Source organism: Perca fluviatilis, chromosome 9 (genome assembly GCF_010015445.1).
Source record: "Perca fluviatilis chromosome 9, GENO_Pfluv_1.0, whole genome shotgun sequence".
Lineage (NCBI taxonomy): Eukaryota > Metazoa > Chordata > Actinopteri > Perciformes > Percidae > Perca > Perca fluviatilis.
In genome coordinates, this window is record NC_053120.1 from 21,554,892 (window position 1) to 21,579,807 (window position 24,916).

The 24,916-nt window shown below is 40.2% G+C and overlaps 4 protein-coding genes across 5 annotated transcripts in view; 3 read left to right on the forward strand and 1 right to left on the reverse strand.

The window, feature by feature from the left end:
* The first annotated feature begins 2 nt into the window (after window positions 1-2).
* Window positions 3-2,835, forward strand: lsm7 (LSM7 homolog, U6 small nuclear RNA and mRNA degradation associated). The gene is made up of 4 exons (XM_039810655.1): window positions 3-91; window positions 350-440; window positions 588-659; window positions 2,670-2,835. The coding sequence occupies exons 1-4, from the start codon at window positions 86-88 to the stop codon at window positions 2,810-2,812; spliced, it is 312 nt and encodes a 103-aa protein (XP_039666589.1). The 5' UTR covers window positions 3-85; the 3' UTR covers window positions 2,813-2,835.
* A 1,476-nt stretch (window positions 2,836-4,311) lies between these two features.
* Window positions 4,312-16,908, forward strand: tmprss9 (transmembrane serine protease 9). Its single transcript, XM_039810656.1, has 16 exons — window positions 4,312-4,711; window positions 8,683-8,912; window positions 9,075-9,202; window positions 9,283-9,350; window positions 9,483-9,658; window positions 9,810-9,854; window positions 10,580-10,693; window positions 10,886-11,051; window positions 11,211-11,485; window positions 11,751-11,893; window positions 12,621-12,906; window positions 13,055-13,168; window positions 13,243-13,411; window positions 13,507-13,772; window positions 14,372-14,508; window positions 15,142-16,908. Exons 2-16 carry the CDS (start codon window positions 8,768-8,770, stop codon window positions 15,301-15,303), a joined length of 2,394 nt encoding a protein of 797 aa, XP_039666590.1. The 5' UTR covers window positions 4,312-4,711; window positions 8,683-8,767; the 3' UTR covers window positions 15,304-16,908.
* On the reverse strand, window positions 16,578-18,364 carry timm13 (translocase of inner mitochondrial membrane 13 homolog (yeast)). The gene is made up of 3 exons (XM_039810657.1): window positions 18,110-18,364; window positions 17,669-17,737; window positions 16,578-17,239 (listed from the first exon to the last, which is right to left on the reverse strand). Exons 1-3 carry the CDS (start codon window positions 18,227-18,229, stop codon window positions 17,141-17,143), a joined length of 288 nt encoding a protein of 95 aa, XP_039666591.1. The 5' UTR covers window positions 18,230-18,364; the 3' UTR covers window positions 16,578-17,140.
* A 4,138-nt stretch (window positions 18,365-22,502) lies between these two features.
* enc3 (ectodermal-neural cortex 3) overlaps window positions 22,503-24,916 on the forward strand; it is a 14,757-nt gene continuing 12,343 nt past the window's right edge. Inside the window, exons 1-2 of one of the 2 annotated variants that reach the window (XM_039811756.1) lie at window positions 22,503-22,834; window positions 24,082-24,916. The exon at window positions 24,082-24,916 is cut by the window's right edge and continues 200 nt beyond it. In XM_039811756.1, coding sequence (XP_039667690.1) covers window positions 24,094-24,916 — 823 coding nt within the window. In that variant the 5' untranslated portion in view covers window positions 22,503-22,834; window positions 24,082-24,093. Of the gene's footprint in view, window positions 22,835-24,081 lie in introns of those variants that run through there. The other variant, XM_039811757.1, reaches the window with a different exon arrangement.

Sequence of the window (24,916 nt, forward strand, 5' to 3'; positions counted from 1 at the left end):
ACGTCAGCTACAGGCGCTCAACGATTTGATTGGTTGAGATCCCTTCTGAGATCACAGTTTAACTTCCGTGTCACACAGCTAAAACATGGCGGTGAGTTCGTTTGGTTTGCGCTTTCATTCAAACATCTTTTTACCTTTGTGCCCACTAACATTCTCATGGGCATCTTTAGCCACTAATTGTTTATTCCCAACACGACCTGAGACGTAGAAGAGCTATTCGAAAGTACCGTGGAGTTTTTCTTACATTTGCTAACTTGGCTAGCCACCAAAGCTAACCTCAGGCTAAGTCAGTGTTTGTGTGAGGCTAGTTTACATGTGACTTACAAACAAATGCCTTTGTTCTGTGTAGGATAAAGAAAAGAAGAAAAAGGAGAGCATCTTCGACTTGTCAAAATACATCGACAAGCCGATTCGTGTGAAGTTTCAAGGAGGACGAGAAGGTAGGTGGCTTAATCCTGAAGATAATAAGCTAACTTAAGGCTAGCATATTTAGCCTGTTGGTAGCTACATATTTGTGCATCTTTCCCTCGAAGTCATTGAATTGATACGGCCTAATGCAAACTTTACTCGGTGTATTTCCCTCTCAGCCAGCGGTGTCCTGAAGGGTTTTGATCCTCTGTTGAACCTGGTGCTGGATGGCACAATCGAGTACATGCGTGGTAAGTCACAAACTCGGCAGGAAATCAAAACAAGTGTCAAACTGGGTCAGTTTGGGCTCATGAGTGAGCTGAATGGGACAAAGAATCATTGTCATGGGAAGTGTCATTATGTGCAACATGACACTGTAGATTTGTTCTTCTCCAACGGGCAAAATATACTGCAAAAGGAAACTGTATGGACAGATGTGTCGGACTGGGAAAAAAAACAATATTCATACATAGTACTAGACTGTATAACCTGGTGTTTTGCCAAAGTCTGTGGCTGCGTCTCATGGCTCTTATTTGATAGCTCTTCGACTCCTTGGTCCTCAGCTGACCCAGAAGTTGTTCTGCCCCTCCTCAGTAAAGGCTGTCTCAAAGTTCTTATTTCTACCCTGAGGACCGAGGTGCGAGCATCAAGGAGGGATCATCTAGGAGCTACAGGCGAGGATACACAAGAGCTGCCTTCCTGGAAGCCGTTTAGCTGAAGGAGTTGCTAACTCTGCCAATACAGATGACAAATCTATGTGACGCTTCAGACGAAAGGACGTCTCATCCCTCTAAAAACACATTTACTCGTTGCCTCTCTCCTCCCATGATTTCTTCGCGCCTCTCCCGTGCCTCCTCTGTGTGAGGGACGAAGAGGTGAGGAAGGGAGGCAAGTGGAGGAGGCAATTTAAGAGACATGAGAAGCACCTTGTGTCCCCTTTGATTTATGTTTCAATTTCCCTCAACCTGAAACCAAACTAGTCATCAGTGCCCGGTCATTGACCTACATGATGCACTAATCTCATCCAATGAGGGCTGCCTGACAGAAAACACTATTTGAAAGGGTAAACGGACAGATGACACCAACTGTAATATCTAAACTCTGGAATAGTAGTATGGATTATCGAGAGTGGCAATATGTCATTGCTGTGTCCAGTAGGGCTGCACGATATGAGGAAAATATGCGATTACGTTGAATATCACGATAACGATATTACTTGCGATAAATCAACAGATATTAAAGTGAAAGTTTCCAACATTCTTTTATCAAACATTAATTTCAATATAAAAGGCACCAAAAAAAGAGTGACAGTTACATTTTAAAGTGCAGTTTTCTACTGATTTTCTTTCAACTAAAAACCTGAGTTTATTTCACAATATGTATCTTGTAACAGTTGATATTGGGATGACGATTTAAAAAAAAAAAAGACTGTGCAGCCCTAGTGTCCAGTCTACCAAACAAAAGTAGAAGAAGTGGTTACATGATGTGTTTTTCCCTGTCGATTTAGCAGTATGTCACTTTCAACTCAACATGACGCCTGGTTATGGACCATGAAACCTTTTAACTGTTATCATCCACTGCCCTATTTACAGGGTTTCATTTCAAAGTGTATTTATTAGTTATGGACGGTTGAAGCGTTATGGAGGCTCCCTGTTCTGGTGGTTCACAGATCTTTTAGCAGGCAGCCCTCAAGACTGGAGGAACCGAAGCACTACTAACACCTTGCTGATTCATCCTTTACAGTGGGTTTATGCCTACATTTTAATTTAATTTATGACAAGCAGTAGCAATTTGAACAAGTAAACCTGATATTTTATAACTTTATAGTTTGTGGTCAGTATATAAGTCTGATTCATCTGGGAATCTTCCTCATAAAACGTTTGCAAAGATGATATTTTGAAACCAGCATTGTTGACATTATTTAAGTGCTAGCAGTCTTCTGCAATACCTTTTCTGATGCATTGCTGTGTTTGTTGGCACGTTACTGCCACCTGTAGATAAGTGGAATAGTGTGAAAACCTTGGCAAGACTGCATTGTGTCATCCATCTGCACATGTGCATGAGACTGAACTGAAACCCATACGTCTAAGCCTTGCTCCCTAGCGTTTCACCCGGGCCCCAGTAGAGCTACTAGTAGTCAAAAACTCCCCCAGGTTACTATTTTTATTTTTTTTAATAAATAAGAACACGTTCATTCACATTAATCTTCACTTATGTGACATGTAAAGTTGAATTCTTGTCTGTAACCTTTGTCTATCCAGATCCAGATGACCAGCTGAAGCTGACAGAAGACACCAGGCAGCTGGGGCTGGTGGTCTGTAGAGGAACCTCCGTAGTGCTAATCTGTCCCCAGGACGGCATGGAGGCTATACCAAACCCGTTCATACAGCAACAGGATGGCTAACACACAGCCTGTCACTCGCTGAGAACAATGTCACAATAATCACCAAAATACAACCATGACAATATTGATAAAGTTATTGCTTTTATATTTTTCCTTTCAAAATTTTTTTTTTTTTTAAAAAAAAATAAAAACCCCAAAAAAAAAATTTTTTTTAAAAAAAAAAAAAAAAAAAAAAAAAAAAATTTTTTTTTTTTTTTTTTTTTTTTTTGTTTTTTTTTTTTTTTTTTTTTTGAAAAAAGTTTATTTGGTTGAGGGGAAAATTTTTTTTTTTTTTTTTTAAAAAAAAAAAATTTTTTTTTTTTTTTTTTTTTTTTATAAAAAAAAAAAATTTTTTTTTTTTTTTTTTTTTTTTTTTGGTAAATCGTTTAGTTTTACTGCAACATACAAAAGCCTGCATGCTTGGCTCCTAATACCAAAGTCAGACGTTTCTGGATCGTACTTAACAAATAGCCTACGTTATAGGAGCTTCCAATTAAATCCCCTCAGCAGGGAGGACAAGATGAAGGACTGATACGGACGTCTGTGTTCTTCCTTCTGAACCTCACTCTGTTATGTCGTTTGAAATATTTCTTTTGACATTTTAGATTTGTTTCCAGTAAGATATGACTCCTACATCACTAGTAGCATACGTTTTGAAGGTACAATGTTTTATACTTTTCATGCATAAACTTGTGCACTTGCTATGGATAAAAAATCATAAGTTAGCTGCTGCTAATTTACACCTGCAGATCTTTAATAAGCACACATGCTAAGAGGTTGTCCTATACATTTCATAACACTGGCTTACTACTTCAGACCAGTTGAGAGACTTCTTAACCATTAAATGGTAGTCTGTGGACAAACTGCTGGATTGACTACAACTCTGTTCTCTTTTCACGCAGTAACAGAAGTGTGTGTGTGTGTGTGTGTGTGTGTGTGTGTGTGTGTGTGTGTGTCCATCCACTGACAAAGAGACACTTGTCATAACTGCTCTCACTGAAGTGCTTTAAGCAGGGTGGGGGAAATATTGTAAGTGAAGGGATTAAGGCTACCTTTGTTAGGATTGATCCTTTGGGAGGGGATGACAGGAGGGATTATATGTTCATTGTTGCGTCAGAAAAATAGCAAATGTGTTTTGTTAGAAAAGGATCCAAGTCATTTTAAATGAGTTATTAAAAGACATAATTACAATTGAATTGTGCCATTTCTAATCTAAAGCATTTTCTTGTGAACAGAACTGGGCTACATTCTGAATTGGCGCTCCGAATTTCACATTTTTATTTAGATTTTTGAGTAAAATGTGTTTAAATCATCATGGAATTGCAAATTAAACTAACTTCACTTCCTCTCTCACTGTCAAACTAAGTGCAGTAGGTTAATACATTAAAGCTAGAAACGGTATAATGGTTTGCCAGGTGTTGTGAGCCCCGGGGCATGCAGCCAGAATTCCAGGAGACTTCGCCCCTCCTCTGCTGCTCACGGAGCACGGGCAGCCAGCAACTAGAGCGAGTAATGAGCTCTACTGAGGACATTTGTAATGCCCTTTTTGCATTTCTTTCCTCCAACTTATTGTAGGCCTAATGTGCGTAAAGGAGTAGCCGGTGTTTATTATTTACCCGGAGATTATTGGAGGTGACAGTAAAATGCCTCTGCACATCGGGGTGTAACCAAAGGGATCAAGACCGATGGGAGGAGGGTCGGCCGGGGATTTCTAAAGCCGAGCCGACTTTGTAAAGTAAAGTGAAAAGGTGAGCTACCTACGGGACGGACGCGCCACGCCCCTTGGCAGGTGGAACAAATAGCGGACCTCTCCCTTGTCTTCCTCCATCCATGAGTCTATTCTTGTTTGCGCCAAGTCATGCACTGAGAACTGCGGGACGTCGTGAATGTCAGTGTTGAGAGGGAAGAGAGAAGAAAGAGGTGAGTGAGTTTACAATGCTTCACGCTCTGGTGCACCTGGAGTCTCCGTGCGTAATTTGCTGGTGCAGTAAATATTCTCACCGAGTCCATTTGTTCATTGAAATCCTGTTGTCTGCAGAATTTCAGAGAAGTTGACTTGTTTTTTTAGTGTGGCCTTTTCCCACATCTGATCTGTGATCGCCAGGCAACATGGCCTCCCTGGTCTCTTTTACGTAGAGACTGTACATCTCAGCCAGCTCTCCGGAACAGAATCACTGCTTGATGTTTCTGTGTATCTTATAATCGACATTTTCTTGGGTATCTGGGTTTTAAATTAAACTATTTGTGTTTCATACGTTTCCATTGTTTTGGTAATTTCATTAGTGGGACCTTATTCCTTAATGTTTTTGGAACACCCTTTTCATCATTGTAGAATTTGGTTTGGTTTGTGTGAATTGCAATAAATATTTAGTATTTATTAACTATCAGAGGATATGAATAAACTTTATTTAGATTTTTTTTTGTTTTATCTGTTATAATGCAAAGCTGTGGAACACCTACATATTCATATTGTGATATAAGGTCAAAATTATAAATATGTTAATATTGATATCCATCCTGTTGTACAGCCCTACCCATTGCATTAGTATGGTGGCCCTGAGAGGCCACTGCACTGCAACTTAAGAAAATGCATGCAAACAGATCACAACACGCAACATTTAGAGAACACATGCAAAAAGATCACAGCACGCAACAATAAGAACGCACGCAAATAGATCACAACACGAAACAATGAGAACGCACGCAAAAAACTCACAACATGCAACAATAACAAAATGGACACAAATAAACCACAACACGCAACATTAAGAAAACGCTCGCAAATAGGCCACAACACAGCAGAAGTGTTTCCAGGGAACACTTGTAAGTGATGCACACATCTGGCTTGCTTGCTGCAGTTTGACGTCTTAACTCGGCTATCCGTCAGTGGTGTTGGGAAATAAGCTAAAATGTAAGTTGTTTTTTTTGGCTTTCTCATTTCATTGACATTGTATGATTCTGATATTAACTATTGCAGATATCTGCTGTTAAACTAGCGATAGCCTTGTGCTTATTGTAATTAGCCTTTTGCTAACTAACGTTTTGATGTTGTCAAATTGATTAAGATAATTTCTTAAGCTTGTGCTTTGTCTGCTGATTCAATTCAAATATTAAGTCATTACACATTAAAACCTTTATTTAATATTCATATTTTAATGGGAATGAGAGAGTGAATTTGAAATATAATTTTTTTTTTCTTTTAAATGTCCCAATCACAGTAACATTTAAAATACCCATTTCAACGTTGTAAGTTCAGTCACTCAGGGGCTGCTATATCAGTCAGGATACTTTTTTTTTTACACCTAGAAGATGTGCTGATTTGTTTCTTGAAATGATTAGCTACAACACACTAGAGTCTAAAGACTTATTACAATAAATAAAACAATACATGTTCTTTAGGTCAGGGGTCTTCAATGTTTTTTAAGCCGAGGACCCCTTAACTGAAAGTGAGACGGAGCAGGGACCCCCTACTACATATATTGTATAAAATTAAGCTAAACTGGGCCTACAATAACGTGGGTGGCCTAAAGCCTTTATACATACCTTTTTAGTGCATAATACTAAGCTATTAAATAATTATTGTTGGCAAGATTTGAAAAAACATGTTTTAATATTAAACCTGTGGCAGAGTGAATCCTTAAAGCAACACTATGTAACTTTTCCCACTTCGGCCCCCATACAGGTCGTCTCATTGGAACTACAGCTCGCGCTACCCACCGCTTCGGTCCCCCTACAGCTTGTCTCATTGGAACTACAGCTGCAGCTGAAAGTGCTTTAACTGTATTTGGCCTATCATCAATGTTTTTTTGTTTTTTTTCACAAATAGGATGATTTATATTAATAATAATATGTTGGGCTTATGTTAAGCCATTTTGATTTTTTTTTTTTACTTTTTAAAAATATACAATAATTTAACAATAATTTGGTGGCCCCCCTCCAGTAACTCTGAGGACCCCCTAGGGGTCCTCGACCCCCTGTTGAAGATCTGTGATTTAGGTGAAAAAAACAGGCTGAATCAGTGGATGTTGTTGAACATAGAAAAGACCGAAGTGGACTACATCTGTCACTTTCTCCTCTCATTTCATTCTGCAGCCAGCACTTTGAAGATCAGCTCATCACAGGTAACATAAATCAGATCAATAAGATTCAATAAGAAGAGAGACTTACTTTTCTTTCAATTCATAAAACGGATAAGAATCACTATTAAGAAATGCTTTTTATTTAGTGTAATTAATTATTTCATAATAAAAGTAAAATGTGAGAACTGTGTCATACACTCAGCCACAATGTTCAGAGGAAATGTCTGTGTATTATAATGTGTATATAATAAGTGAATACACAATGGTCCTGCACTGAAGCAAACCTCCATACACCTGGTCTGACAAGCTGGTATTTATGTGATGCATTGCCATCTTTCAAGTCTTCATTAAATTGTCTCGCTTTAACAGGAAAGCTATCCACACATTGAAAACTGAATGACCGCATAAGGAAAACCTGAAGATTGCAGCATGTTTGTTGCCATCTTTCTGGGTGTGGAGAAGGAAGACAACATGGACATCATCCTCTGTTCTCAAAAGACTTAAGAAGATGATACTACCATCAAAATACAGTTCAGCTTTTCTGATGTAGACAGACCCATTTTTCATTAGCAGTATATATGGATCACTGAAGGATCACTCTTACATAGTTATAGGTTCAACTTCTTTTCTGTATGGGGTCTTCTATTGTTATAACTGATGCAAGATAGTCATTGCATATTTTTAAGAATACAGTTTAAAGAACTTACAGGCTTGAGTTCAAGGATGAAACAAACCCAGTGCACTAGCTTACACAAGTGAAAAGTTTTAGATTAACAGGATCTAGATTAGAAAACATCTGGAACTGCTAGCTGGATGTTTATCTGAGAGCAAATCTCCTGCAATATACATCATCTAAATCTTTACTCTTAAATGACAATATCTTGTTGGTATATTAAAGCTGAGTTTAAAAAGTTGTATTATTAGCTGCGAAATAATTATATTTAAAGAATGCAATAAATATGAGCCATTGGAAATGTTTTTGTCAACTGACTACTCCTGATTTTGTAGATTTGCCACATGCCTTGTAAAATACAACACTGCAGTGAATTGTTTTGTGGTTTAGCACATTTGATACGTACATTTGTCACAAGTCATCTCTCTTCTAATCCTCGGTCGTTAATGTTGAGGGACATGTTCTAAATTTGTGTAGAAGTTATTTTGCATGCAAGAAGTATAAGATGACATTGAGTATGGCCTTTTCTTGAATAATTTACATTCTGACAAACAAAAATACCATTATAGTATTCCTATGATTTGATTATTGTACATAATGACTTTAAACATATGTACCAAAAGAGAAATCAGCTGACCTAGAGCAACAAATAAATAAATGACTTTATTGCACGTAAAAAATATTTAAGGTTATAAATACACAGAGGTGGTTGTGGTCTATTTGCGTGCATTTTCTTATTGTTGTGTGTTCTGGTCCATTTGCTTGCGTTTTCTTATTGTTGCATGTTGTGATCTTTTTGCGTGTGTTTTTCTTATTGTTGTGGTTTATTTGCGTGCATTTTATTAATGTTGAGTGTTGTGGTTTATATGCGTGCATTTTCTTAATGTTGCATGTTGTGGTTTATATGCGTGCATTTTCTTATTGTTGCATGTTGTGGTTTATATGTGTGTGTTTTCTTAATGTTGCATGTTGTGGTTTATTTGCGTGCGTTTTATTAATGTTGTCGTGATCTATTTTTCTTAAATTGCAGTGCAGTGGCCTCTCAGCGCCACCGTACATTAGTCTGTAATGCTTCTATAACAACTCAGTCTACTGTTATTTTACAGAGTCTCAAATATTGTCACTGTATTTTTTACCAGGACTGGATCATTTTGTCTGTCGGGCATTATGATACTGGGTACATTGGCATGTGAGTTGTGAGGTTGTTGTTGCTGTGAATCCAACATGGAGGTGAAGAAGGATGGAGGAGGGCCATGGTCGTCTCCAGGAGCCTCCTCTGCTCCCTCCAACCGTGTCTGCTACAGGAGCACCCTCACAGCCTTCCTCCTCCTTTTCCTCGTTATCGGGATCTTTGTAGGCCTGGTTATTGGTGAGTGTCACATTCACCACACAATTTCATTCTTAAACATATATTATACAGCTGTAACACTTCATGAGCTATTTAGACTACTCTGTCAAGCACAATTTCTAAACTTTATTATTTTGTGAAGCCATCTGTAAGAATGAACCATTTCTACTCTGTCGGTGCCAGCCTACCTGGTGCAGGAGCAGCATTATTTTATGGAGACGGTGGAGCTGAAAGGTCTGAAGTATGATCCAGTTCTGCAGAATGAGAACTCTGGTTTCTTCATAGTACTGACCTCAGTTTTAAAGTCCAAGGTAAGAGCAGACTGTCGCCATGTTGAGAGTCCAATATTTTTTTTATAAGTGTTAAATTGTACATTTTCCCTTTCTTACAGATTAAAAATGTCTTAACTGCCTCGTCAATATCACATCACTACGTTGATTGGAATTTTGTTGCCTATGGGTGAGTGAAAGCTGAACATAGATAGATAGATAGATAGATAGATAGATAGATAGATAGATAGATAGATAGATAGATAGATAGATTGATTAGGTAAACAGCATCCAACAAACAACATTGTCTGTTTCTTCCCAGTAACGTTAGTGGTGATGTGATGGCAACATTCACACTGGTCTTCAGTGTGTCCAGGATCCAGCAGTATTCAGACAACTCTGTTCAGGACCTGCTGAGAGCAGGACTCAGCTCAGTAATGCATGGGAAACCACTGAAGGTGCCAGAATTTGGAGAGATCAACGCTATCATCTTACTGGGTAGTAAAACTACACTGTCATCAGTTGACTGTCTGTGGCCCTACAAGTGGATGTGTGTAGTGGGAGTGACACAAACAGGCCACAGCTGTGTGATGCATTGTGTCAGGGCTTCCACAGTCCTCACAGTATCTAATGTTTGTATCATTCCTAGGAGCCAGTGGGAAGTCATTTTATGCTATTGGAGATGAGTTGACAGGTGAGTAAATATGTAGACCCATGTTAAAGTGGGCCTGGAAATGACCCTCCAGAATATGTTTACAGCATCTTTGAACTTGTTAATCACAGACAAATGTGCTTGTCTGGGATTCTTTTTCTTTTTTTTTAAGTTTATAGTTTAAAGAGCTGGTTTCGCTCTTTTCTGTGACTTTGATAATTTATTCAGACCTTAAAAAACACTCACATGCTGCCCATACTGGCCGTGAAGAGATCTCTTCATTACTCAATTCCAAGGTATGAGAGGGTGAACAAAATCCACAGTCCTTGTTCTGTGCAAAAATGCATTCTAAAGTTGATGTGAAGCTAATATTAAGCTAACTAAACTCAAAAAGCCTCTTAGGAGCTTTGGCTGAAATTTAAAGTATATTTTTGTATATATTAGGGAGCACTGTGAATTTTATTCCCCATCTCTCACGTTAGAATCACATTAGGAATGGATTTCTTTATGCAGTATGAAAAGGAGGAATAATAACAGTGACCAATAACTCTTGCAATGTACATATGGGCATGTGAGTATTGTTGTTTACACGTGTAAAAAAATAAATAAGGGAAGAGCTCTGTAATATTCATTGAATTGCACAATAGCACTGACTTCCTTCTTGCACCTAAATATGTGAAAACCAATTACACTATAAAGACATTTTCAAATTGTACCTTTTTCTGTAACTCTCATCCTGACCTTTTTCTCTCATCTGTTCTCTCCAGCCAGGTGTCCTGACAACACCTTCACTTGTGACAATGGAGAATGTGTCACCAAATTGAATCCAGAGTGTGACTTCATCCCCAACTGTGCAGATGGATCTGATGAAGCTCATTGTGGTGAATGACTTAAAACTACTACTTTAATCCTTTTAAGCCTTGCGATTTTGTTTTTCAGTTGTTGTTGTTGGTAAATAAGAATATACTTTGCACTGACAGGTCATATTGTAAATATGACGTTACTGACGTGTAAGAAAAAAACATCACTGCTTCATCTCCATCTTGACCGCATCATCCAACTTTTCCTCTCAGCCTGTGGTACACGCCCCGCTATGGGGAATCGCGTGGTGGGTGGCGCGGATGCTCGGCAAGGGGAGCTGCCATGGCAGGTCAGCCTGAGGCTCAATGGACAACACTCATGTGGAGCCTCTATCATCAACGAACGGTGGCTGGTCAGTGCGGCACATTGCTTTGAGAGGTAGGCATTATTTCCAAGTCACTGAGGAGTTATTTATAAATCTGCCAAGCAGGGACATTGCCTGCACTTGCCACAACAGCTTTTTAAAATCAAGAAAAAAACAATTTGCGAAAATTGCTAAATTAAGTATTTTGTCATTTCTTTGATTTCTGTTTCTAGGAACAACGACCCCAGAGAGTGGACGGCCCTCGTAGGGGCCAGACTTATGAGCGGTGAAGAGTCCGAGTCCACAACGATTAAGATCAAGTCGCTGGTTGTGTCTCCAGACTACAATCCTACGACTACTGACAGCGATGTTACAGTGCTGGAGCTGGAGACCCCTCTCACCTTCAGCTCTTACATCCAGCCTGTCTGCCTGCCCTCCCTGTCTCATGTGTTTGCCCCCGGACAGAGCTGCATGGTGTCAGGGTGGGGCGCACTAGACCAGTTAAGGAGTGAGTCAGCCTGCAGGAGTTCACCTCAAAACATCAACAGATGAAAGATTTAAAGTGAAAAGGAGCTCCTTTTTTGCTACCCAATACTGTATACTATGATGCCAATAGTTTTTTAAAATTTTGGGAATGACTGTGTTTAGCTCTCAGGTGATATTGTCCTATAAGATTATAAAGAAAACAAATCATTTATAATGTGGATACGATAACTAAACCGGGCAATTGAGGAATGAGTAATTCAGTTATCTTGTGCTCTTCTGTCATTCAGTTGACTTGCCAACCAAACTGCAGAAGGCGGTGGTGAAAATCATCGACTCCGAAGTGTGCAATCATTCATCTGTGTACAGAGGAGCTGTTTCTGACAACATGATGTGTGCCGGATTCCTGGAGGGCAAGGTGGACTCATGTCAGGTCAGCGCTGTTTCACTTGGTGCACATGATGCGGCTACAATTAGCATGAGTTATCAGCTTACATTTTCTTACAATACTTTCTTGTCTCGGGGCAAAGTTTGTATACACACTGATGATCTTGAAACTATAAGCAGGGTCAAAACTGTATGTTAACAGTGGTTCCACCCTAAAAATAGAGGCCTGTGGGCTGTTGCTGTTATTTTCATCTCCGCTTAACATGATATGTGCTGTTAATATTACAGAGGAATACAGCCCCCAGTCAAGGCTCAGTCCAGCTCCCATTACAGCTCAATTGTTTTAAATCACCTGGACACAATTCAGATTACACTAATTTATTCAACACATTATATGGCGAAAACAAGTCAAAGTATACAGAATTGAAAGAATGCATTCTGACAATTAATTTGTCTAAATACAGAAATTTCCATTTTCCTTGTTCAGCAACTCCCAAAGCTGGTATTGATTTGGTACCCTGCTTATAAAAATGCCATATGCACTTACATGAAGACTTGAAACTCTGTCCTTCATAGGGTCATTTGAATCTCTAAACAAGGTTCAATTTATTCATCCATAAAACCATGGAAGTTACTGTGCTCCCATCCTAATTATAACCAACATTGATTACCTGACAGTAACCTGAAACAGGAAAGTCACCAAAATCACTAACACGTTTTTCACAGGGCAACAGCAGTTAGATTTAATTAGAGGCCTTGTGTTTTCCCTGCAGGGAGACTCTGGAGGGCCTCTGGTGTGTGAGGGTGCCCCAGGGAGGTTCTTCCTGGCTGGGGTGGTGAGTTGGGGTGTGGGCTGTGCCCAGATCAACCGGCCTGGGGTTTATTCCCGCGTCACCAGGCTCCGCAACTGGATTCTAAGCTATGCAGATCCCAGCTTGGTCCATGATTACTCCCAGCATGTTCCCACTGTGCCAGTTACCGTGACAGGAGGAAGCTCTAAAAACCAGCCAGTATCCAGGCCCATAGCTACAGATGTGTTATCTGCACCAACACTACCTGGTAATGTCATACTGAAAGCAGCTTGATTTATTGGTCACTCGTTCATCACTTACCAAGAGAAACACAATTAAGTCAGTCATGTAGTGTAGTGTGTATAGTATAGTGTGTATAGTCTCATGCTACATGATCTGTCCAACATGTCTTCCAGTCTTCAACTGCAGTGGAAACTTCCAGTGTAGCTCTACCTCTTGCATCAGCAAGGCCAACCCAGAGTGTGACGGCGTCCCAGACTGCCCCAACCAGGACGACGAAAGAAACTGTGGTAAGTTTATATGTGTGAATAAGTGCACATACAGGACTTAAAGGACATGCTTCTGATGGGTGTTTTTGTTTCAGACTGTGGCGTACGTCCTGCATTGGGCTCCCACAGGATTGTGGGTGGAGTAACAGCTCGAAGGGGGGAGTGGCCTTGGATTGGTAGTCTCCAGTACCAGAGACTTCACCGCTGTGGCGCCACACTCATTCACAGCAAATGGTTACTCACAGCGGCACACTGCTTGAAAAGGTACTGCTGAACATAAACTTTACCACATTAATATTTGTTTATATTCCCATTACGTTCAGAAGTGTACTGAGCCAGTCTTCATTTCTAACGCCCAGTGACCCTGGCCCGACTAACTGGGCTGTGAGCCTGGGATCTGTGCTGCGCTCGGGGGTAGGAGCCCTGGTCATCCCCATCCAGAGGGTCGTCATCCACCCGGCCTTCAACAGCACCAACATGGACTATGACGTGGCTCTGTTGGAGCTGGCAGTACCGGCCCCCATGTCTTACACCATCCAGTCTGTCTGTCTCCCCTCACCGGTGCACCGCTTCCTCAAGAATGCAGAGTGCTACATCACAGGCTGGGGATCCATGAGGGAAGGAGGTGAGAGATTTAAAATCCCACTGACATTAGGCGCAGTTCTCCAAAAAGTATCAAACAATTTCATAATGATGTTACATGCTGTTACAACAAACTGGACAATTGGACGTTACTGTCCACAGATAATTTGTTGAAAGCAAGGAAACATTGGAGGAGCAGAAGCTTCCACATTATTATGATCCTAAAGACTCAAGAAAACAGACTTGAGTCTAAACTCTTTTTTTCAATAATCATAAGGGTTTTTGGACTGAGGTAAGCCCTTACAGCTCAATTATCCCATGAACCTTACAATATGATATGATATGAAACACTATCAGATGGTCTGTTCCCACAATATTTCTCACTTACCCTTTTGGTGTGTAGCCATGCAGATAGTTTCACTTTTATCTGCTTATGTTCTGACTCATCTACCACTGAAACTCCTGCTGCTAAACCAGAACAATGGAGGTGAATGGAATTTGGTTTTGCTCACAGCTAGAAAAAATGACATTTAAAATGCAACAGTGACTTGCCTTTCCAGAAACAATGTTGTAATAAGACTTAGTTTTGGTGAAAATGCACTAAAATTCCCACTATAAAAAAATTATAATTTTTTGGCACAGGTTCGTTGACCAACCTGCTGCAGAAAGCTGCAGTGAGCATCATTGACCAGGCAGACTGCCAGCAGTCGTATGGAAACGTGCTGACTCCCAACATGATGTGTGCCGGTTTCATGGAGGGAGGCAGGGACACCTGTTTGGTAAGATGCAAGACATTCTGCTATGTATGTGACACAAATACCTTTTCCACAGCCTGGAAATGGGCCAGACATCTGGGTGGTACAGTCTTGGCAGCATCTGAGCATTAAGATTGTGGACTAAGTGCTCAGAGGCTCAGAAGAAATAGGGCCATGGCTCCGATAAATCTTTTTTTACAGTGGATGGTTAACTAGGTCAGAGCAAAGTAAATCTTGGCCTTTGTTCTTTAAAAGTTTCTAAGACTTGTCTTTGGAAAAAGTAAAAGCATATAAATAAATTAATGATTTGGAAATACCAAGTGTTGCTTGTTAAGGAACATTGTAGCACTTATGTGAGAGACGCTTATCTGATGGGAGGGAGTAGACTTTACTTTCCTAAAAATACAGAGCCCCCCTTTTCACCCACTTCCTCTCTGTAATCTTCTTATGTAAGAAAACCCACATGCATTCCTGTCTCGGTCAAAGCACCTGGCATCTCAGCAGCGATCCAAGTGACATTCTCTTTGTACCTTACTCTTCTGCTTCCTCACTCATCCTTAAGCAATTGTTTTATTCTCCTGTACATGCTGGAGACCTAAGTGTATTTAGGTTATTTTAATTTTGGTTATTTCTGCCCTCTCTCCTCCCATCATCCAGGGAGACTCTGGAGGGCCGCTGACTTGTCGCGAGCTCTCTGGCCAGTGGTTTATTGCTGGAGTGACCAGCTGGGGACATGGATGTGGGCGAATTGGTTTTCCAGGGGTTTACACTCGTGTTACGTCTGTCAGGAAATGGATATCTACATACCTGCCTTTCTGAAGAAGATGACAAACTACACACAGTGGATTTTCCTGATACATCTTCAAAAAACTGTACTGTACAAGGACCAAAGTCATGCTAAAAGCCACACATACTGTAGTTTCCACAGTATTTACCTGTGTGACCTACTGGTGCTGTTTCATAATACTGTGCAATCATCTAAACTGGGAGCATCCTCTTTCATAACGTACTGAAGAAATAAGGAGAATACTGAACTGTGGCCTATGGACATTCTGCTAGCACATGCATGATTGAAAGTATTTATTTACATTATTTATTTACATTACTGGTTAACTTACTGTACCTGGTGTTTTTTTTCCATTTTGTATAGGGTTCAGAATATATGCGATTCATTTATGGGTACATTTCCTTGTCTTTTTTGTATCTAATCTTAAAAAAGACAAAGTATAAATTGTTACTGAAAGGTGGGTTTTCTGGGAAAAAAATATAGTTCTATATGAAAAAGTGGAATCAGCTTTAAAGGAATTTTGACTTAAGCTTAAACTCATGGTGAGGTTTCATTGATAGATATACACTCTTTGTGATGAGAGAGACAAGAGAAGACATGAAAATCATTCCATTTGCTCTCAATCTCACTGCAAATAATTTGTCCCTACGTGAACTCAGCCGGATGGGGGGGGGGGGGAGGATTGTGGTTCCTAGACAAGCTATGCTCATAAAGCTGAGAAAGGTTCAGTACCCCATGTACAGCAAGGCAGACCCTGCTGAAACAAGACCACTACTGTGGAGGGCGGCAGATAGGGTGACAACTAGAAAACAGATCAGACAAAACAGTTTTGTTCTCCAGGCGTACTTTGATATCGAACTGTTTAGAGGCTTGTGAATGTCAGGTTCACGGTTGTGAAAACACCAAGTTGCTCCTCAAGTCTTCCTTTTGATTTTAAGTAGGTCTTTTAGAGTAAAATCATGTTAAGGAAAGCCTGTGTTGTCCCCAAAGGGCTCCAGTTTTGCTGCTTTTTGTTTTTTTTGGCACAAATGTTTAGTCTCTCTCAGAGCATAAACAATGAAAAGAATTTGCAACATACATGCTGACAGTGTTTTATGGAGCAGTTGTTGTGAGTGAGAGACTTAAGTCGTGTTTACAGTTATTACAGGTATCATGTCCCAATTATACCAGCTCTTAAACACAAGAAACATTCAACCTTAATTTGATGGCAGGAAGGTGTCAGTGTTTCTATTGGAAGCCACGCTGTAGTAAACACATTCTGTTAAAATGACTCCAAACAAAAGCCATATTGTTGCAGTTGACTGAATTAAAGACACATTGCAAACATACATTTTAATTTTCTAACTGATTATCCTAGTCACACTGGGTTGAAACATATTCCAGCACGCACACTGCACATGGGGTACGCCTTAGACAGGTTGCCAGTCAATCACAGGGCTAGCACGAACTTACAGACACATTCACACTTATGTTCCCTCCAACGGGCAATTTAGAGTTTCCGATTCTCCTCACCTACATGCAGGTGTAAACTGCAGCTTTTTAAAATGCATGTTTACTTGTTAACCAGAAGCTTAATTATTCATAATTAATTTCGTTGTATGTACAATTACAATAAAGTCAATTCTGAGAAACACAAATAATCAAACTTTGTTACTGAACTGTTCCTCGGAGCAAAATAAAAATGTCCAAAGAGACATTGTTATGGCTAGAGTCCACAGGCTCAGCTTGCCTGTCTGTGAGGTATTGTGATGATGATGGTGTGCTGCTACCACGACACAACTTTGCCCAGCTCCTGCCTTCAGTGGAAACACTGCTCTTCTTCACTGTGAGCAGCAGCCCGAGGATAGGGAAGGGTGAAGAGCAGGATGTTCACATGCGAGCTCTTTCCCTCTGTAATCTGGAGTTGTATGTTCTGGACACAGTGTTCCAGGCATCCATATACCGGTCCATACACATGGCAATACATTTCTGTGAGGACAAAATCAGTGACATTAACACACTTAAGAAAGAACACTGAAATTGTGTAACAATTTAACATAAATTGTGAAAAATGACCATGTCAATTTAACAGAGACTTCAATTGACATATTCAAATAGCTTGTTTTGTCCAACAGACAATACCTATACTATCATTCAAATCAAAGGTTTCAAAGAGAGGCTAGAAGCAGTGGATTTTTATTTGAAATAATACACATTATTAATGGTTAGTTATTACAGATCTGACTAGACTAGTCGTTTCAGCTCTAATCTTTTTACATCAGAAAGCAAACTGCTCATTTTGGGAAAATAGGTAGCAAATCTTCACGAGAATACCACAGATGACCAAATGTACTATTGATTTTCTGTCAATTGATTAATGATTTTAAAGCAAACTGCTTAATACTGCCCAGCGCATACCTGCTCAGAGTTGTCCAGCGTGCTCCCAGGTTTACCTATGCACTTCTTGAAGCATTTGTCTGTCATTCTCTGAAACACAAAGACTTCTGTTTTGTAGGTGAAAACACTCCCGAGACGTCTAGAATTAAGGTGGTTAAAAAGGTACATTTGGTTGAAGAGGACGCTAACGTTACATTAGCTAGCTATGTCAACAGCATTTCAATGACTAGCTAGCTAGCTACTGTTGTTTCTATAAGTCTTATTTCATTAACGTTATTGAATATTAACGACAATATCTTTAGCTATGTAACGTTGTGACAGGATTCGTAATGGTGCTCACACTATCCCCAATAATCTTTACTATATTTAATTTAGTCTAAGCTAACTACACGTACTAAGTTAAGTTTTAGGTTAGTCTTACTAGCTAGCTAGCTAGCTAAGCAGCTGTGTCCATTGATTTACCTGCAGAAGCTCCTGAGCGTTGGCCACCGCGATCTGGACCTTGACCTGCTCCATGATCGTTCCGGTGTCCACTTTACCACCGGATCCACCTGCTGAGAAGTCTGAACTGAACCCGTCCATTTTTTTATCTGAGTCGTTACCAACAACTGTATCTTTATTGATCTTATTTAAATGCACGTGCGGACAGATAGCTACTGCTAGGTTTGGCTAACGTTAGTTTTCAGTGCCCTTGACAGCGGCGGAACACTGCGTACGTCACTTCCGTAGAAGGTATTCCAACATGGGAAATGTAGTTTTTGGTGAGCGGACACGATCGAGTTACAGTGCAATAAATAAACCGCTGCCAAAAACATCCTTCATATATTTAAACGCATGTTTATAATAGTTAGGAGACACAGACGTCTTGTCAGCACATATACACCAGCACCCCAACCCTCCTAACACACGTGCACGCAATCACGCATGTTTGCCGCACGGTGGCGATATAGCCTAGGCTACTCCACTGAATCACACATTTAAATGAAGTGAATTAGACTCTTTTGTACCAACAGATACCTATACCAATAACTATTGATAATAGTTAATAATATGATATAATGGTGTTATTAGTTTTTTTTAACATATAATTAAATAGTTTAATGCACACATTGTTGGATTTTGAGTTTTGAGATTTAATAGCACTACAAAATCAAAGTCGACAGACAGACAATAGATCGATAGATAGATTCTTGATTGCCACAAGGCTTATATAGCCTAGCACATGCAGTCATTGCATTGTTGTAGATCAAGAGTTGGTTGTACAGGTAATGGGGGCCAGTTTAGGACTGTTATGCCTGCTTTAACTTAATCAAAAAATACATTAACGTATACTTATTTAGAGAAAAATATATAATGACAAGATATGATACGGTTTTGTTTTGTTTTCAAGTTATTTATTGTCATATGCACAAAAAAATAGAGAAGAAGTCGTTGGCAATGCAATTAGATCTCAGGCTCCCACCAACAATGCTACTACAAAATGTATAAAAAGAAATGCATGTGAGTAAAAATTAGAATCCAAGACGTAAAATAGTGCAGAAGTAAAAAAAAGGAAAGGGGAAATGTTCATGTATTACATAAGATAAGATAAGATAAGATAAGATAAGATAGACTTTATTAATCCCACACTGGGGAAATTCCTGTGCTTCAGCAGCTCAAAAGAAAAAAAATGTACACACATCAGAATACCACAAATACACATTAAGTAGACATAGGAGAAACAATATGCATAAAGTATAAGAAATAGAAAAAAATATAATTAGTTATAATAATAGTAATAAAACAAACATTTACACAATAAACACCCTTATATAAACAGACAGTATATAAACACAGGTATAGAGATGAGTAAGGTGTGGATGAATAGGAATGACATATTGCACAGTTGGAGGTAACAAAGAGTGATAAATAAATAAATATGCATAATGAAGAATATTGTCCAGTGATGGCTCATATTGCAGAAACAGCTAGCAGTGCTACATTATGATGTTGCATTAAAGAGTCTGACTGCTGCTGGAATGAAGGACCTGCGGTAGCGCTCCTTCTTGCACTGAGCGTGCAGCAGTCTGCTGCTGAAGGAGCAACAACCATTTATCTCATCCTCCTGATCCTCCACAGCAGGCTGTGTTGGGAGAAAAATCAATTAAAAAGATGAATAATATGCATCCACAGTGTGTAATTTCAATCAGAATATTCCATAATCCCTTTATCCATTGCATAATTGGATTGCATTCATGCTCAGTCTGTCATTCCAAGAAAGTTATTGTAAGATTTATGTGACAACTTGCCTTGGTAAATCAATAAAGCGTTTACTTCAAACTAACTATGTGGAAAGCAGGAACCAACAACATAAATAGAACATCATAAAAACCTCTGCATTCTTTGGTGTTGAGACCTGGGCGTGAGGATGACCCCTCTGAGGACCCCTCTCCTTATGTTTCAGACGAGATGACCTCACTAAGAAGACCACCTGCCTTGAGTGAACAAATATGTGGCACAATGAGTCTGCAGGCAACAATGGAGCGACGGTTACTGTCACTGTCAACAGACACTGTGTGAGTGGCTTGTTGCAATGCTTGGGGCATTAAGGAATAATTGCGAGGGGTCTGATTAGTGGCGTGCCTGCCTAAGATTAATTAATGACCAGTTACACAATGCTAGCACCCAAGCACATGCAAACACACACATACACATAAGTCCTCAGACCAGTTTGGCTTCAAGCCACTGGGCTGAACGCGGGGAAGGGAGGGTTGGGTTAAAGTGCAGCAAAATGAATTAACCCTAGATTACAATCATGAGTTCATTAATCTAATCTTCTTAAATTCTTAATCTCCTTTAGGCACACTTGTGTGTACGAAAGCATTTGGCCCAGTTGGGAGGCTTCAATGAGCACCGGCAACAATTGTTACGAGAATGTGAATTACCCTCGAGCGTGTTTATGGTGTCAAACTTAAGGTTACACAAGACTCTAGGTGGCTAGGCTTTCAAGTGTAAAAAAAGATGTTAGTGACTTGAGATATGAATAGCAGTCAAGTTTGAATCCCTTGTGAGGAAACAATGGTAAATAGTGGATGGAAGGAAAGCTGACTGAAAAACACACACACACATGCTCACATACACACAAACTCAGGCTGTTGAGAAAAAGCAGCAGCTTTTAATCTTTAAAAGCAGCTGCTGAGTGACAGTCAGAGGGAGTGAGAGACAGATAGAGAGGGAGGGGAAACCTGAGCAGTGTGGCAATGACTCTGGCCATGGTGCTGGAGATCAGTCAGCCCGGTCGGTCATTCAATTTGAAAAGGAAGTAACTATCACCTTTATTGTTTGAATAAAAATGAGAACTCAAATATTAGAACTACCACTGATCCATTAACTGTTTCAAGTATGTTTGTGGTATTCAATGTTCCTTCTTTGCTGACTTCCCTGTGGCCTTTTTCCCAGCAGACATAATGGTTTGTTAAAGCATGAAACACACAGGTGCAGCTAATAACTCTGTTCCATTTAAGTGTCCCAGGCAAAGAGCCAGCATGCACAATGGCAGGGCTCTGGATCTGGCACACCTAAATGGAATGAAGCCATTATTAATGCCATTAATTACACCTGCAGACATGCCGGGACATATCCCAACAAAGAGTCTTGCACAGAAAAGACACTTCATTCTTGAATCTGTTCTGTATTTCTTTAAAAATTCTACAATTCTTGGATACTTCTCACTTGTTTCTATGACATACATGCATATAAAATGCACAAAGAGAGAGAGAGCGAGACACACCACGTTTCATAGCTTCTGTGTTGTATACCATGTTTCTTAAGCAGCCCATGAAATTTCCTTGTATGTGCAGGCTGACTAGGCTGATTCTTTACTATAGCTCACAAGTCCTTAAATCCTTCAGAAAATGCCAGGAATTTAGCTGGATAAACGATCTCATGGTCCTCAGAAGGACTTTAACCTGCCATCATATGATCATTAAGACTGTTGGTTATGTGGAGCTGGCAAACAGAGCAGGGAATGTGCTGTGCCTGGTGCTATTGATCAGAGATGCTGATCAATATCCCTGATGATAGTATTACTATCTTAATATCTCTTTTTTGCTTGCTCAGTTTAAGAGGTAGCTACAAATGAGGGCATTAGGCCATGTTAAAGAGGGTTATCTCATATTCTTACTTTTTAGCAACCAACGTTTCATTAATTAAAAACTTGGACCCTTATGGTGCTGGTGGATAGTTTGTAAGCAGTTTCCAGCCTTTTTAGACTTAACATATTTAAATTTAAAGAATTTTAGGCCAAGAAAATGATAAATAAATTAAGGCTTCAGTATATTCTCCCCCAAAATGTAATTCCTGGCAGTGTGGAGGTGATATTTAGACCTTTATGTCTGGCAATAGCATTTCACAGAAAGCATTATTAAACTGTCAACTGAATAAATAAAATTAATGTAAATCCTTTCCTGGTTTCTGGCCAAAACCGCATATTTGGAACAAAATTCACAAATATATAAGAAAAAATATTTATTTTGGCCACTACTTAATTATCTCTCACCATACTGTACTTATGTGGTATTTCATTCTTTTAAAATCCTATATGTCTTGTTGTATTACCTAGCATATTTATATAATGTCTTAATGTTGTTGAAAGGTGGTGCTGTACAAATAAACTTGCTTTGCTTTTAATACTAGAGGCAAACTAGAGTAGTAGGCCTACTTCTGAGTAAAAGTAAGAAACACACAGAGACAGGTGTTTCTGTATTCTTTATGGCAATGCTATTCTACAATAATACTGTGCATTGACCCTTAAATTGGCCAGAGAATAAAGAAAGCCTTTGCTGCAGTGTTTCAGCCCATTGGACAATGCCAGGAGGAGTAGGAGGAGCCAGTGGGAACGCCACGGCTGCCTCTGCTCTTTCTCTCCGCTCAGCTCGTCGCTCTCTCTGCTGCAGGCTGCGTGGCTTCCCGAGAACACACCGAGCTACTAACTTTTTAACATTGTTTGGGCTTTTTTACGCGTTTATTAAACTCGAAGCTCGCGACGCAGACAAATGGCTCAACCGTTTCCCAACACTTTAGGTTGTGGTACAGTTTTAAACTCGGAAAGCGGATTTGTCTAAATTGTGTCACAACTTCAAACAAATCCACGACGGAACAAGTTGGAACCGAGATAAAGGAATCCGGATCTGCTTTGCGCCTATCAAGGTAAGCATTTAGACGGCTAATCCTCTTACATTATCGATCCCAGAGATACGTGCCTGTTTGACATTTCTCCAACTTCCGAAACGTGAGGAGTTTAGTCGCATGGAGTAACGGCGGATCCTTTGATGTTGGCTGATTGTAGCTGCCTGGATGTTTGCAGGCTAACTTGGGAGGAAAGTTGAGCGCATGCTGAAGTGCTGACCGTAGTTTCACATTTACTGCACACAACGAATTGGATTTCACGCTGAGTGCCTCCACGGAAGTCCACAGCCCCCTTTCAGTGAGATTGAATAGCCGACTTAAATTTATCTGCTATGAAACAATAGAGGCTTTTAAAGCGGAAGATATAAATTTGGTCGTTTTCAAGTTGTGGACAGTCTTTATTAACCTACGGTGCCATGCCATGGTCATTACTAACTGGTTATTTTACATTATTATATTTATTAGAAAAATTAGAAATTTCTGAAGTTAATCTTCTTTTAAATTAAGCATAAACATTCTCCCACTTAATGCAGTGGCTGCATGCCTGTCTAAATCCACTGCAGATGATCAAAAGAGAGATTTTCAAAGGTTTTCATCTGTTGCACTGTGGTTATATAATTTCATCCTGAAGGAGCTGGACTGAAGTGTTACATCTTGTGGGCTTGAAAGCTTTGGCACCATCTTGTATGTGAACCAGCAGAGGAACAAGCTGAAAGGAATTGATTGGCTCTCCCTGTGGTTGGAGGTGACTCACAGCCCTGAAATGTTTATAGGGGTGGAAAGATGTGATATAGTGCAACACACCCAGGTGTTGTTTTCTCTTTAATTACAGAAGGAAGGTTGATTTAAAGGCCAGTTAATGTAGCTCATTTGTTTTCACAGGTTTTGGGAATTAAGTCTTGACACTGATGTCTGTTTCATGGTGTAAATCTCTGTGTACACACACTGCAGTTTTGTGTGGGAGTGCTCCTTATCTGATCTCCTTTCATCACTGAAGGCTGAAGTTTATATCCATTGTAACCCAGCGTACTGATAGCAGTATTTTATTTCCGAACAACCCGTTCAGCAGCTGTTGGCATAGTGAGTTTTGTTTAATCATAAAATGGGAGGAGTGTTTATGGTAGCGTTCACATCAAAAGGCGGGTGCATGACCTGATAGAATCTCTTCTTCCTGTCCAAGTGTTATAAATGGTTGAACTAAACAAATGTAAAGGAGTGGCTCTTTTTACTTGTGCTTATATTTTTGTATGCTCTATTTCCTCCTCCAGGTCCAAGTCAAGATGTCTGTCAGTAACCACGAAAACAGAAAGTCTCGCTCTAGTTCTGGCTCAATGAATATCCAACTCTTCCATAAGACGTCCCATGCAGACAGCCTGTTGACTCAGCTCAACCTGTTACGCAAACGAAAAATCTTCACAGATGTCATCCTGAAGGCCGGAAATAGATCCTTCCCCTGCCACCGGGCCGTCCTGGCCTCCTGTAGCCGATACTTTGAAGCCATGTTTAGTGGCGGGCTCAGGGAGAGTCGTGACGCCGAAGTCAACTTCAAAGACTCTCTCCATCCAGAGGTGCTGGAGCTCTTGCTCGACTACGCCTATTCAGCCCGAATCCTCATTAACGAGGAAAATGCGGAGTCGCTCCTGGAAGCCGGCGACATGCTTCAGTTTCACGACATCAGGGACGCAGCAGCAGAGTTTCTAGAAAAGAACCTCCACCACTCAAACTGTCTGGGGATGATGCTGCTGTCAGACGCCCACCAGTGCCAGAGACTGTACGAGTTGTCGTGGAGGATGTGCCTGGCGAACTTTGCTACTCTCTTCAGGACTGAGGACTTCCTCAGCCTACCCAGAGACAAATTCCAGGAACTGATCCTCAGCGAGGAACTGGAGGTGGAGGATGAGAGCCTGGTGTACGAGGCTGTTATCGACTGGGTCAAGGCCGACATGGAGCACAGGCACAGCGAGCTGCCGGAGCTGCTGCGTTGTGTCCGCCTGGCGCTGCTCCCTGAAACGTACCTGCTGAAGAACGTTGCTTCAGAGGAGCTGGTGATGTGCCATAAGGTGGGCCGAGAGATCGTCGAAGATGCCGTACGGTGCAAAATGA

Bases quoted from the DNA above. Each gene is read 5' to 3' on its own strand.
- tmprss9 (XM_039810656.1), top strand. From the start codon at position 8,768: ATGGAGGTGAAGAAGGATGGAGGAGGGCCATGGTCGTCTCCAGGAGCC. The intron at 8,913-9,074 runs GTGAGTGTCACA...TGTCGGTGCCAG, and splicing joins CTTTGTAGGCCTGGTTATTG to CCTACCTGGTGCAGGAGCAG. The intron at 11,894-12,620 runs GTCAGCGCTGTT...TTTTCCCTGCAG, and splicing joins GCAAGGTGGACTCATGTCAG to GGAGACTCTGGAGGGCCTCT.
- lsm7 (XM_039810655.1), top strand. The intron at 441-587 runs GTAGGTGGCTTA...TTTCCCTCTCAG, and splicing joins GTTTCAAGGAGGACGAGAAG to CCAGCGGTGTCCTGAAGGGT. The intron at 660-2,669 runs GTAAGTCACAAA...TTGTCTATCCAG, and splicing joins CACAATCGAGTACATGCGTG to ATCCAGATGACCAGCTGAAG.
- timm13 (XM_039810657.1), bottom strand. From the start codon at position 18,229: ATGGACGGGTTCAGTTCAGACTTCTCAGCAGGTGGATCCGGTGGTAAA. The intron at 17,738-18,109 runs GTAAATCAATGG...TTTGTGTTTCAG, and splicing joins ACGCTCAGGAGCTTCTGCAG to AGAATGACAGACAAATGCTT. The intron at 17,240-17,668 runs GTATGCGCTGGG...TTGTCCTCACAG, and splicing joins CGCTGGACAACTCTGAGCAG to AAATGTATTGCCATGTGTAT.